Source organism: Parus major, chromosome 5, assembly GCF_001522545.3.
Source record: "Parus major isolate Abel chromosome 5, Parus_major1.1, whole genome shotgun sequence".
Lineage (NCBI taxonomy): Eukaryota > Metazoa > Chordata > Aves > Passeriformes > Paridae > Parus > Parus major.
In genome coordinates, this window is record NC_031774.1 from 41,045,252 (window position 1) to 41,058,870 (window position 13,619).

General features: G+C 38.2%; 1 protein-coding gene across 12 annotated transcripts in view; it reads left to right on the forward strand.

Annotated features, from left to right (window-relative positions):
- The window catches only part of NRXN3 (neurexin 3), a 964,547-nt gene that overhangs the window by 408,463 nt on the left and 542,465 nt on the right, over nt 1-13,619 (forward strand). For all 12 annotated transcript variants that reach the window (XM_015631171.2, XM_033514971.1, XM_015631158.2 and 9 more), the window contains one exon: nt 12,413-12,532. In XM_015631171.2, the coding sequence (XP_015486657.1) occupies nt 12,413-12,532 (120 nt within the window). The remainder of the gene's footprint in view (nt 1-12,412; nt 12,533-13,619) is intronic.

Sequence of the window (13,619 nt, forward strand, 5' to 3'; positions counted from 1 at the left end):
AACTTCTAAAACTGGACTTGGGAGTGAATGAGAGACAACACGTCTATAAATATGTCTCTTCCTATAAAATTGCTCTGCCATTTATTGAGACTTTGAATTTATATACCAGTTCATCTGATTTTCCAGACTGATGTTCTTTATAGCTTCCTTTCAGCACCCCTGAAAATCAAGCTGCCATTGAATTCATGCACATGCATTTGTTAAAACTGAACTGCTGTCAGTTGGAGATACCATTAATTAGTCTTTGCAATGAAAAAGAGTAGAACTAGTTTCCATCTCTTCCTTAAAAAAAAGAGTAAATAAAAGAGGAAGCAAGAGGGAAACTCTGAGGCCTCTTCCCAGCAAACAGGGGTTCAGCCCAGAGGTAGGGTTGTTTAACCTTTGAGTGATAAACCCAGGCTGGTGACTGGGGACAATTGCTTTCACTCAAGCAATTCAGGTTTCTAACAAGCCATCCAGCTCTTTCCCAGGCTGCAGGTTGGAAATGCTACACTTGATAAAGTCTCACAAACCAGTAGGGAGTAGTTTACAACCAGTAATCTAAAGCATCCATTAGCAATACAGGCTAAACAAATAAAATAAGCAGAACAAACAAACCAAAAGAAAAAAACAACCCCAAGCTTGACCTGTGGTCCTACAGAGTGTTACCTAGTGCATTATTTTAGAAGACCTTAGTGAGAACAGGCTAATATGACACTTGCAGGTAAAAGTATTTATTTCTGTGAAAACCTGACTTCTGAAGAACCAGTACTTCAAAGACTTAGAAGCAGGAGTCTTCTGAGGTCTAATGCTCATTCTCTAGGCTTGGCCATTGCTTTGCATACTCCATCAAACCCTTACGTCACCATATCATTAACATTCTTGGGGGTGTGATGAGCTAAATGATGACATTTGCTTCTCCTGACTGATTCTGCAGTGATTCTTAATACATCATCCTGAAATGTCTTATCCTTGTGCATTTTAAAACAAAGCGAAAAACCCAACACCTCCCCCCAACCAAAACCCTTCTTGAGAGGAGTACTTATTCCTCTTGAAATTGTGGGAATTGTAGAGAGCTTAAAACTCTTGTGCTGTATATTTGTGCCAATCATTTATATCATGGCCTGTATTGGCACTCTGGTGCTGTCCTGGGAATCAACCTCAACTGATTGACCCATTGGACTTGATGGTCTCTTCTACTTTCTGTGGTGTTTGTCTTGCACTGATGGTAGAATCTGAAGATCCACATTTAAAAGAGAATCTGGAAATGTTCTGCTGCTGTTACAGTATTAAAATAATATGTTTGCTGATAGTATGGGCTGTATAAATGCTAGTAGTTTTGCACCATTTGTTCAGCATAGAATCTGAATGCTTTCTAAACATGCACAGATTCATTCTCAAAGTGCTCCTGTGGGTAGAAATGAGAGAAATATTGGTTTGATGAGCATTGTAGCACACCATCTGTTCACCAGCTAGAAATAGAGACATTGTGGGGAGTAATATTTAGGGAGAGAGGTGTGTAAAATCTACCCATCCCTGTAACAATTGCTACCTCCTTTTATAACAGGCAGCAGAAAGGGAGAAAAAGATTGTGTTGAGGTTTTGTGGGTTTGGGGTTTTTTTTGGAGTCTTTGAGAAGGCACACAAATTGAAAACACACAAATTAACATTTTCTCAGAGGAAAGGATGTATTTTCAAACTTGCAGTGGAAAACAAAGTATTCTCATCACTAAACTTTCCATGGGAAATGTAAAGAGATGTTATAGAGAGATGTTTGTGACCAGCTTATGACATCAATCAAATTCCACAGTTTTCACAACTTAGCCAGAGGCCAGTGTATATACTATTACTTGGTAGTCAAGCAATCTTATTGCTTTAATTGTTTTCGAAAGAGCTTGAACTAATATGTAATCCCAGTACAACTAGAATTTTTTATTTTATTTCTTTAAAAATTTTAAATGTGATGCACAAGGACTGGTAAACCTTGATTATAACCAAGATAGCTGATGAAGATGCACAGGCATCAGTTGAACTCAGGGTCTATAAAATCACCACTTTCCTTCCTTGTGTTCAGCTCATGGTTTGTACACTGATTTTGCTGTCAAAGCTCTGGCCTTTTTAAAGTGATCATTAACATTTCTCTTTGTTGTGCACCAAAAGAACATCCCCAAATGCTGGTGGTACCTTCCCAGGAGTACGTCTATTTCCTGTGGGAAGAGATCTGCTTTGTTTCTCTTTTGTCCTTTGCCTGGTATGTTGCTGTTTTAGGATGACTCCTTACAATTAATTACCTGGTGTACTCCTATCTAATATTAACAATATTAGGATTACACGTAAATGTGGTATGAAGCATGGAGGATTTTTATGAAGGTATACATATGAAATGGAGTGACTCAAGAGGTATGGCATCCTCTTGAGTAAAGGGATGGCATCAATTTGGATCTTACACTGTTTGTTATTGGGAGCACTGAGGACAGAGAGATACGAATATGTTTAAACTTATGTGCTTAACTTTATAATTCCCTCTTCTTCTCCCAGGGCATTTTTTTTTTTTCCTTTACATGCTCCTTAGCTGACATGAAAGCTGTGACTTTTAAAATCTGAATTTCAAAGGAGTTCTCGATATTTCCTCAGATGTCATCTTTATCTGTAAATCCTCAACTATCCTTCAGTCTGCACGCCTGATCCCTCAGCTTTTCAGAAGCCTGTGATCCTTCCTTGATAGCTCCTTAAGCTAAATAAGGAGTCTCTTGCCTGTAGATCTACATACCACTTGTCTTTCTCATCTGGGTTTCTCAGTCTAGGTAGAAAGCGAGCAGCCTGTGCTATCAGGAGACTGGAGCTTGGTGGTGTCTGTAAAGCACATGAGGAAGATTTTCATCAGTGGATACTGATCTTGTTGCAATCACTGAGATGGGTTTCTGCTAGCAGGGTCCCAGTTCTTTTGGGAGTATGCATTGTGACTACTGCTGAAAGGTTTTTGGAAATAGAAGGGTTAAGTGTCATTAAACAAATTATTTGCAGCTAGAAAAGAGGGTCCAAGCTTTTTCTGGCAATACAACTCTGTCCACATTCTGCCTTCTAAAACTTTGAGGTTGCATTAGTGTTGTGTCCTGGATAAATAAGAAATTCTGCAAATAGTAAGATGAAAATGAAAAGCTTAGAGGATGGCAAGCAAAAGGGAGTATTTAACTTACAGCTCAAGAAGAGAAAGGATAAGGGGGCATTTGGAGAGTGTCTTCTATGTCTCTACTCTTTGTATAGGTAGAACTTCCCCATGAGGTGTTTTTATTGGATTGTAATTGTTTTCTGCTGTGTAACCTGGAGATGTGGTTTATCTTAATAGGTAAAATATATACCAATGCTCTAGCTATTAAATATCAGGAAAAATTTCAGTCACAATAGTGTCATATGTGTTGCTATATGGTCACTATCATGTGCTAACCATTCCTATTTAAGAAGTGGGAGAACAGTCAAAGTGAAGTGAAAGACTTTGAGGTGGGTAAGCTTTTAAATACCTTTAGCATTAGGCACTCCAGTCTGCACTACTGATCCCTCAGCTTTCCAGAAGCATTTGATCCTTCCTCAACAGCTCCTTAAGTGAAATAAAAAGACTCTTCCATGTTAGGTCCAAGTGCCACTTACTGTCCTTTTCTCAGTAGTTTCTCACTTCAACCAGGGAGGACCAGTGTGCATTACTAGTTATGCACACATAGCTTGCCTGTAATATCTGAAAGCAAAGGCTCTCCACTTGCAAATTTTGGTTGCTATCTGTGTCTGTACATGATTTCTGTGCATTTTCATGTTCCTCCTACCAATACACCCAGGGTTCCCTGTAGACTTATACATACTGGTTAATATGCAAGTTAAAAAACTCTAAAAATTATAAAAAAGAGTGGTACTCTTCAGAATGGAGGTAACAAAAAGAGAGCTAAACCTGAAGGACATATGCAGTGTTTTGTACCCCCTGCAGAATCCTGCTGGCTTTGTAATCAGTTAGACATAATTTCTGTGATACTGTCTTAGAGGGAGGCTGAAGCTAGTTCGTGTCACACTGCTAGCAACAGTAAATGTGTAACTCTGTGTGCATTTTTAACACCTCAGGCACCCAGGTGCCACAGGGAAAGGTACCTTAATGGAGAGGAAAATTTAGGTTCTTTGAAGATGTGATGATGATGTTCTTTGCCCTTCATATCTGGATAAAGAAGTGTTGGTACCAGGACTGTCTTCTGTTCTAATGCTGTGCTGTTGGTAGGGACTGTGCAGTGTGTTCTAAAGAGCATTAAAAACAAACAAACAAAAATCTTTAACACAATATATGGGACTGGAGCTTCAAGGAGTTGGTTTTTTTTTCCTGACTCACCTGTTCAATGCCAAATGTGCCTTTGAGAAGAGGACACCCTTCCTTTGGTATTATTTTCTATGTTCTGAAAGAGAGGGACAAAGATGCTGTCCTATTGATAAAAAGTGGCCTTTTCTGAAGGACACATGTGCAATTACCATAAGGTGCTGTATTTCTATGCACTGTACGATTTATCCATCTTTCTGATCTTGCTTTGCAGATTTAGGTGAGAAGTTGCTAATATAATACTTTAAAAAGGCACACCCCCCACACACATTAAGAATCATATAATTCCAAAATTCAAATAACCCTATCAATGAAGTAATAGCAGCAATTAGAGCATGAGAACACTCACTAAATGGGATCATCATACGAGCTTTTCCAGCCTGCTCCTTCCTGTTACTTAGTAACATAGCAAAAGCAAAGGTCTTTGAGAAGGGGTGTGAGGGAGAGGGGTCGATTCTTGGTTTAAAGCCTCATACATTTGTTTCATAATTTTTTCCCCTCTAAGTGGTTTGAATCTCATCCAAGCAGTTAGATTATCTCATTGCTGCTGTGTGTGTGTCTGTATAATGCATATGGCTCACTCCAGTTGTCTCAGCTTCATCACCAGCATATTCTTCTCACTATCATCATGATTAACCCACTTGTTTTGCAGTGTTTATGGAGAGATTTGAAACTAAACAGGGAGAGAAACTTTAGTGGTCTTACTGTTGGTAGCATAGTCTATCTATGCTTCAAGTAAGGTGCATCAAAGAGGGCAGTATAAAGCTGTTTAGTTTGGTATCTCTATTACTGTATCTACACAAGAAAAAAAAAAGAAGAATTAAATCTCTAGCTTTGTCAGTCCTGCATCTTGCTTTGCTTTTACTGCATCACTGGGAAACTAATAAAATGTAACGCTTCCTTTAAATAGACTCTCTTTTCCTCTTTATTACTGTTGTGGTGTACTAAAGTCTATAGTATATAATTGTTGTTGTAATGGTTACTTTAAAATTCTCTCTTATGGTAAAATTTCATGAGGTTCTGTGTATTTATGATTTCTGCATATACTCATTTCTTGGGAGGCAAATTACACCCATTAAACAAGTATACCTGAAACCAATGGGTAGTTGCTGTTATGGAGGTGAAGCTGGGTTGAAGTTTTAGAGTTATTTATGAATTGCTGGGGTGGAGTCATCTTCCAAGCGAAATAAATCAGCGGGAGAAGCTCTGGAAAGCAACACTGAGTACTGTAACTCCTTTTTTACTGACGTTAGGCTGTCTAAGCAGCAGCTTCAGTGAATGTGGTTTCCCTCTAGTGGTGCTCCCTGCGGTAGACGATGCTCCTGTGGTTGCCTGGCTGCTTAACTTACACCAGGAGTAGTCTGGAGCTTTTCTCAGTGAAAATACAGTGTGTACAAATAATTCCTCAGGCAAGTCGTAGATGAGTCACAATATAGCAGCTTCTGAGCTCTTTGTACCTATGCTGAAGCTGTTACTGCCCTGATCTGTTAGGAACAGCAGTTTAAGGCGTTTGGCAGATGTGGAGTGGTTCATATGACAGCCTTATCTGAAAACAAACATAGAGCCAGCGTGACTGAAATCACTTTGAAGTTAATTTAATTAAACTCTTGTAAATCTTAATTTTTAAAGCGTGAATAATTGAGGTTATTTTACATACTTCTGTGTCCTTTTTTGACCTCCTCACTGGTTGTGAATATAAAATCCTTTTCCTTGTAAGTGGAAAAAGCTCACTCAATAAAAATTTGAAATCAATTGTTACCATTTAAAATTAATAATATCTTGAATAGATAATAAGAAATGCTTAATTTTTTTCACTTAGCTTGAAGTTGAAATATTTTGGATGTTTTCTAAATCAGAACAAAATTATTTTTGGATGAACTGAAATATCCTTTCATTTAAATTGCAATTTCCCATTTAAACCCTTTTGAGGGGATTAAATTTCAATTACATGAACGTTTTCCTGTTAAAAATTATTCTGCTCTAGATACACAGTAGTTATATGGTGTCTAAGGCATTAAAATTCAGCAGCAGTGAAATTGAAGTAAACAAGGAGCTTAACCCACTCACTTTGATGGAAAAACCTCCAGATAAATGCAGTTTGTGCCATGTGTGACCTGTATGATATATGCAATCAAATCACCGCCCTGTTTGTAATCACAAGTTATAGTTATGTCACCTGAAAGACATGCAAATGAATTTCTACACTAAGTTTTGTTTCAGAGCCTTAGGAAAAGGTGCAACAGTGTTGAATGCTGCCTGAATCTGTGCTAAACCTTATTACAGTTATTGGCCAGGGTGTCTGCAGTGAAAATAACAGTTATTCAGTATGGTGATACATGTATTTATAGCAAAAGCTGGGAAATAAGTTGTGTTTTGTTGGCTTTGGTTTTGGTGGGATTTTGTTTTGTTTTGTTTTTAATAAGGGGTTTAAAAATTAAAATAGATTGTATACAAAATAATTAAACCTTGCTTAATTTATTTTTTTGTGATGTTTATATGGAGATGGTAATATGTTTGAGAGAACTAGTAGGGTGGTCTTCCTACTTTTCAGTTAGTTGCTGAGCTAATTCTATGCCCTTTATTAGTCTGGGTGTTTCAGGGAATTCTTTCTTGCACTTAGGAGGCTAATTGATGCTGTGGGTGTTTAAAGGACTTTGTGTATGCACTTTTCTCTGCTGAATGGATGTAAATAATTAAACTTTGCTTCTGGGTAGGCTGATGTAAATCATCTCAACTTTATTGACTTTTCACAGTAAAGCCACTTTGTAAAGCTGTAAACATAAAAGTTTTTAGCATGCCTCACAGAAAAAGTTGTTTCTTAAGTGCATGCTATGTTTTGTTTAACTTGGGTAGTACATGGACATGATCCCGTTCCTTGAGGAAATGGAAGGACTGCTGCAGGTAAGGCTCTCAGTGAAGATATTGAGTATCTGTAGGGGGAGTGCAACTGCTTATTCCTTGTTGGTGGCCAACATTTTCTTGAAAAGAGGAATTCTAAAGCCTGTATATGAGCAAAACAAGTGTGTGCATATGAGAATATAGGTTGGTTTAACTGGGATATCTACATAAGTGTCTGCGATGTACAGAGTCTGGGGTTACCACTTGTTTCTTAGCAATTAACAATGCTCCTGGTATTGAACAGCAAATCCTGGTCAAGGAAAAGACCATCCTAAAACACTTTGTCCATACTAGTGCTGCCCGAAAGAAACAACAAAATTTACATTAGTGGTTTATGTTTAACCAAGACTGAAAGTTACTGAAGATTTTCAGAGCAGCTGCCAGCTCTGCTTTTGAGCCATTCTTGTGTCTTGATAATTGACCTGTGCTTTGTAGGAAATTGCTACATACCAGGAAACCACAAAGGTGTGTGAAAAATTGCCAGCATCTTTGTCCTCACACCCATTTCTTCCTTTTTTTGAGGTCTTGTGATTCACTGTCGTGTTGCACAAACCTCTATGTACACATTTTACACAGCAACCCACAACTTCTCTGGTCATTATGTAAAGGAGTAAGTAAAAAAACCCCAATGCCCCTGCTCCATCACAAATGAAAAAAAAGGGAAGGGGGGAGCATAGAAACTTCCCCCTCCCAGCCTCTCCTTGCCTTGGGATGGCATTCTGACAGGGTGTTGCCCTGTATAAAAGAGACACAAAAATACATCTTTCCGCTGAAAAAAATCTGAGATGGTAGCTAAGGATTTTAGTGAAAATGTAAAAGCAGAGAAAATCTTATTATTACTGAGGGTCTTTGGAAAGCATTAATATCACTGTAGAATTATTTGTTTATCATTGTAATTCCACTGAGGGAAGCACCTTGTCCGTTCCCATCAATATGGCAACATCCCTTCTGTTCAGCTCTTGTGGTGTTCTGGAGACTTCAGTGTTCCACTTCTTCTGTAATGCTGGCTAAACTATGCAATGATAAAGATAGCCTGGTTTCATGCAGGTCATTTTAATCTCTTAAATGGATCAGATGATGACAGCCTGCACCAAAGTAAAAGCACACCTTTTGATCCACCTGTGAGAAACTGCAAAGGGGATTAGCCGTCTTTCTCCTTTATCTCATACAGGAAATTTCTGTGTGCTGTTAGCCACTGAGGGTGAATAAGAAGTGCATTTTCAGAGGTATTGTCAGACCTGCATCCCTCTGACCAGTTCTTTGTTCTAAACAAGCAAGTTCTTGGGGAGCACATGGAAAGCAACAAGGCATTTTTAGAAGGCATGATCTGCTTTTTGATTTTTTTATACTTTGGCATGTGTGTTCTTGGCATTTTTATATAGTTTATTTTGAGCCAAGCTATTAATTAGTAGCAGTGCACCTTTGATACAGAGATAATGTTTGGGACATTCTGGGCAGATTGGATAAGTTCTTTCATGTTTGAAAGCATATACTAATTGTTTTTTATGAACAATATGCATAAAAGTTTGAGTAGATGTTGGCAGATTCATGGGAGAATGAGGAGGAGTCATTGTGGTTGAGCTGAGTAATACTTGCTCAGGATGCTTGAACTGCAGCTGAACTCATGTCCAGAATTTGGGGATGGCTGAGAGACAGATATTTTTGATTCTGATTAAGTAGAATTTGCCACTGCAAAGCATAAAAGGAATATTCACTAGTTTGCCTCATTTGAGTTGGAAAATGAAATGTAAGGATCAATTCCATATGGTACATGTTTCCTCAGATAGCATTAGGAAAGAGGATGGAATGAACAAGACAGTCAGAGGTGCCAATAAGAATGATGGTCTGTCAGATTAACCATTAAGTTATTGCAACAATAAAAGCTTCCTTGCTCTGTTTCCTGTTATGTTGTCCTTTACTCTTTCCATGCATAAAAATTAAATAAATTTTCAAAATTACCTAATACCCAGTGGCCCAAAGTATTATAAATAGAAAGTGCTTCCAGGTGTGCTGTTCATTGCTACAAGAGTTCCTTCTTTGCCTTTCCTTGTCTTTTATCATAAAAGAATGTTATACAAAGGGAAGATCCAAATCTCTAGATTTCTTTCACTGTCCATTTAATATTCTGTTTTGCTTCTTCATATGTCTGTTTTCCTTTTTAAGGATTATGTAGATGCAGATAGTTTGAAAGGAGGAAAAACCTTAAACCTGTAAAACAAGACCACAGAAATGCCTGGCAGGAGATTGTTCTTAGGGACAGAGTTATGGTGCTGGAACATGTGGCCCAATCAGCAGCTGTTGGGTTAGGAACCTTCAAGCCCTTGTTTAAAAATTGATAACACATAAATGTCTATTTAGTAATGGCACATGTAGTAATCATGCTCAGTGAAATGAATTTTGGTATCCAGATGTGGAAGTCCCTGTATACACAGTTCTTGGAACTACTTAGAATTCAATGAGAGCTTACACAAGGAGCAACAATTCATTTGAACACTCAGTTGAAAAATGGGGGCACAATTTTGTTGCTTTTCAGGTCAACCCACTGCTGCATAAATGTCTTGAAAGCATTTGAAAATAGAACAGTTTGGATAGAATAAAATAGCATTTTGTTTAATGCTTTCTTTTAAGATCAGATATATTTGGTTTGAAAAACTTATTTTAATGCTCTTAGGCATGCTCATGTATTGAATTTTTGTAGGTATTATTTTTTGGGTAACCCTACTGAAAGAAGCCAATGACCATTTTTGCAAAAGGGAGGGTGGTAAATGAACAAATGTTTTAAACCTTTTTTTTTGGTTTCTACAGATCAAATATAAGACTGACCTATCAAAACATGGACTTAAAATAATATCTGCAGTGCTTAATTTTCAATTTTTTAGCCCACGCTATTAACCAGTTACTTCTAATTAGAAAATCTTATTAATTTGGAAAAAAATGTGAATGCTACACCTTTCTATTAATTTGTTTGTGAATTGGTTAAGCTACATTTTCTGAACATATATTCATATAATTTCTGTTGGTATCACAGTTTTGTTTTGAAAGTGTTACAGTGGGCATCAAGACAAGCCAAACCCCAGACTGTTTTAGCTGATCTGTTCTGTCAGGCTAGGGTTGAAACATGGGAACTAGAAGGTCAGCAACTGAGTTACTCAACCATGCTGAACACAGAGCTATTTCATAGAATGCATTGCATTGTCAGCTGAGCAGACTCCAGCACACCTGATTATTTCTCTTGGCTGAGCCCTCCAGAGCTCTGATGGGTATGTGGAAAAGATTGGGTTTTTTTAGAAAGCATTTTCCACCCCTCCCTGCTTTGCCCTGCTTTCAGATGGCATTATATAAACACACAGGTCCAGGTGACCTTCATCTTCCTACCTAGGAAGTGGCTGTGTAAAACTATAGTAACTGATGCTGTATGTTTTGATGTACACAGTAATTTCTCTGTCCATCCAGAGAGATAATTTTGTGAATTTTGCTTTAGGATAAAATGTACTTACTGATGTAAATCTAGTATAACTTTATTGGTTTCTTAGAGCTTTGCTTGTCTGTTGCCAAAGAACTTAAACTTTCTGGCCATGATCCAGCTGCCTTGTTCAGCTGGATTTACATGTGTGGTATGTGACTTCGGCACATGGATGAGGGACAGCACAAGTTATGGGTTTCCCTGCTAAGGAGATATTCTCTGTTACTTTAACATATGACTCCCTATCCTTTTAATCCAAGAATGACTTTTATATGCCAGATCACTAGAAAAACTTTTTTTTCATTTTAGTTTATGGTAAAATTGGCTGGCAATGGTCTTTATTTGAAAAGGTATTAATCTCCTTTTTTTTGTTAGCATGAACTGCATGATTTTTTAAAATAAAAATAGTAGAATATTCATTTTGCTTTGGTCTCCTTCTGAAGAATTCCTCTACTACACATGTACTTGTAGCTGAATGAGACATGACCTTCTTTGCCCATGCTCCTTCTTTGGTGAGAAGCAATTACAGAAATATTGCTCATTAGGCACAGTGAATCCTGTGGGCTATGCACTATCTGAGATTAGTTTTACCAGTGCAGTACAACGAGCTGTAGCAGTGCCTCACTGCCCCTATCTCACCCCTGTCAATATGTTCAATGTGTCTCATTCTCTTTTTCTTGGGTTCCCCTTTTGCCACTTTAGGCAGTGGGTCCAGACCAGTGTGAAACAAGTTTGGCTGTCCTCATTCTACATTTTCTGGTATACTTGGATCAACCCCCCTCCCCCATTTTAGTACTGTAATGAAATGAGGATAGATGCTTTTAATTTAGCACACACCATTATTTAATTTAACTTACCATTTGACATGAGTGAGGTGTTCCGGTCCTGTAGTCTGAACAATTAATTTTTTAAGTAATTGACTGTCAACTGTGATGGGTGAGCAGCAAAACTAGACAAATATGAGTAGCACTAATGCTGTTTTCCCAGGAGCATTGTTTGCAGAGGCAACTGTGGTATAACCTTTTGGAGAAGACATGGCTCCTCTTTCTCTTTTGACTGTAATTCAAGGGGTGAAGTAAGCACCTCAAATTTAGCCTGCTTTGCCAGAGAACCTTAAAGCAATCAGAGAGGCTGGTGAATGGTTTTCTTTATGAGATTTTAATTTTTTTTTAATTATTTTTAAAGGTGGGTTATGAAGTTCTTTGGGGGTTTTTTTATTGGTTTTTGGGTGGAGTTTTTGGGGGGCTTTTTTGAGACTGAAACCAACCTGGTGTTTGATACTGAAGTGTTGAAAGACCAGTGTGTTTAACTTTGAAAATAATCCCTAGTATCTTGGGGATGTTGTAAATCCAGATTCTTAGGAGAGAAAAATGCTACTGTAATGGATCCACTTTAGAACATTTCAGTCATCAACTTGTTTTCCTATTACTGTAGTGTACTGTACAACGTGATGTTTGGAAATTAGTACCACAGCGTAAGGGAGATTTCTACCCATTTTAAATGCTTGTGAATTTAGGGCTCTGTGGAGGAAGGCAGCTGACTGAGTGGAAGGGTTTGTGATTCCCTGAGCTGGGAGGATACAGGTTTGATTACAGGTTGTTATATACCTGTACACTCTACTGGTCTGTATCACACCAAGTTGATTTTCATGACTTTTCCCATTGAGAAAGTGCTAAAGCAATTGTGGGTCTGGCTTTAACTGTTGCACCTATCACCCATCCCAGGCAAGGGACCTGAAACTCTTTATGCTGGGCAGAAACTCAATGACAACGAGTGGCACACTGTCCGTGTGGTTCGGCGAGGAAAGAGCCTCAAGCTGATGGTGGATGATGATGTTGCTGAGGGTAAGTGTGATGTATCAATATTTTTTGATCACTGTCTTTGTATCTCTGTTCCTAGTCTATGTCAATATGCTCCTTCTCCCTGCTCTTTTGTGTATCTTCCCCCCAGCCCTTCCTGTTACCACTGGGGTGTTTTTTAGTGTTATTATGTTGAACATGAACGTTCAGGTCTGAGAGCCTTCTTAGCCAGCACCAGAAACTTCGGTGACAACTATAACAACCTGAGATACAGGTTTAGGGGATAGCTAAGCTTGCACATATATCAGACTGTAGAGGTGTTCAGCAGAACTTTCTTGTGCTCCAGGCTCTTTCTGAGGTAGACTGAATAAAGGAATAAAGGAACTCCACTCCTGAGTTGCATGTGTGATGGTTTCCAATGCTGTGGAGTCAAGGCCGAGGCGCTCTGGACCATTCCTCTGCACGAACAGTTCCTTGATGATAAACCTTCATGGAGTATATGAGTTACAGAGCATGGATTTATGTCTCTGCTGTTCATTTTTGGTTTTTCTTTCTTCCTTTTTTTTTTTGTAGTTTAGGCATTCTTGGTTATTTTCTTTTTTTTTTTTTTTTTAATTTCCCAAGTTCTTGTGCTCATGGTTCAGAGCCATCCAGAAGACAAAGCAAGCAAAGCAGTTTGTTCTCAACTTCGGTTTAGAGGTTAGGGAGGATCCTGACTCGATAGTGTGTTAGCCCTTTTTTTTTTTTTTCCCTTGATTTTTTTTCTTTTTAATTATTTTCTGCATTTCTAGACAGCTTTTTGAGCTCCTCCTTCTTTTTGCAGAGGAATATACTTGAAGGGAGGAAAGAAAATATCAGTCAGTCAGGGAACCTGGTGTGTCCCAGGTTAAGATTTGCATTGAAATTATCAAAGTACTCCAGATTGATCCTTTTTTAATTGCAGAATTGTAGAGATGATACTTTTCAGGTCCATTTCTCCATGACTGCAAGACCCAGAAACCTATCTTTCTTTTCTTTTGAAGGTCCAAAATTATCATAGTTGTACATAACTTCAGGAACTGGGTTTTTGAGAAAAGCATCAGCAGTCTGGAGGCTGATAATAGAATTAAAAAAAGGGAACCCTGGATGCAAA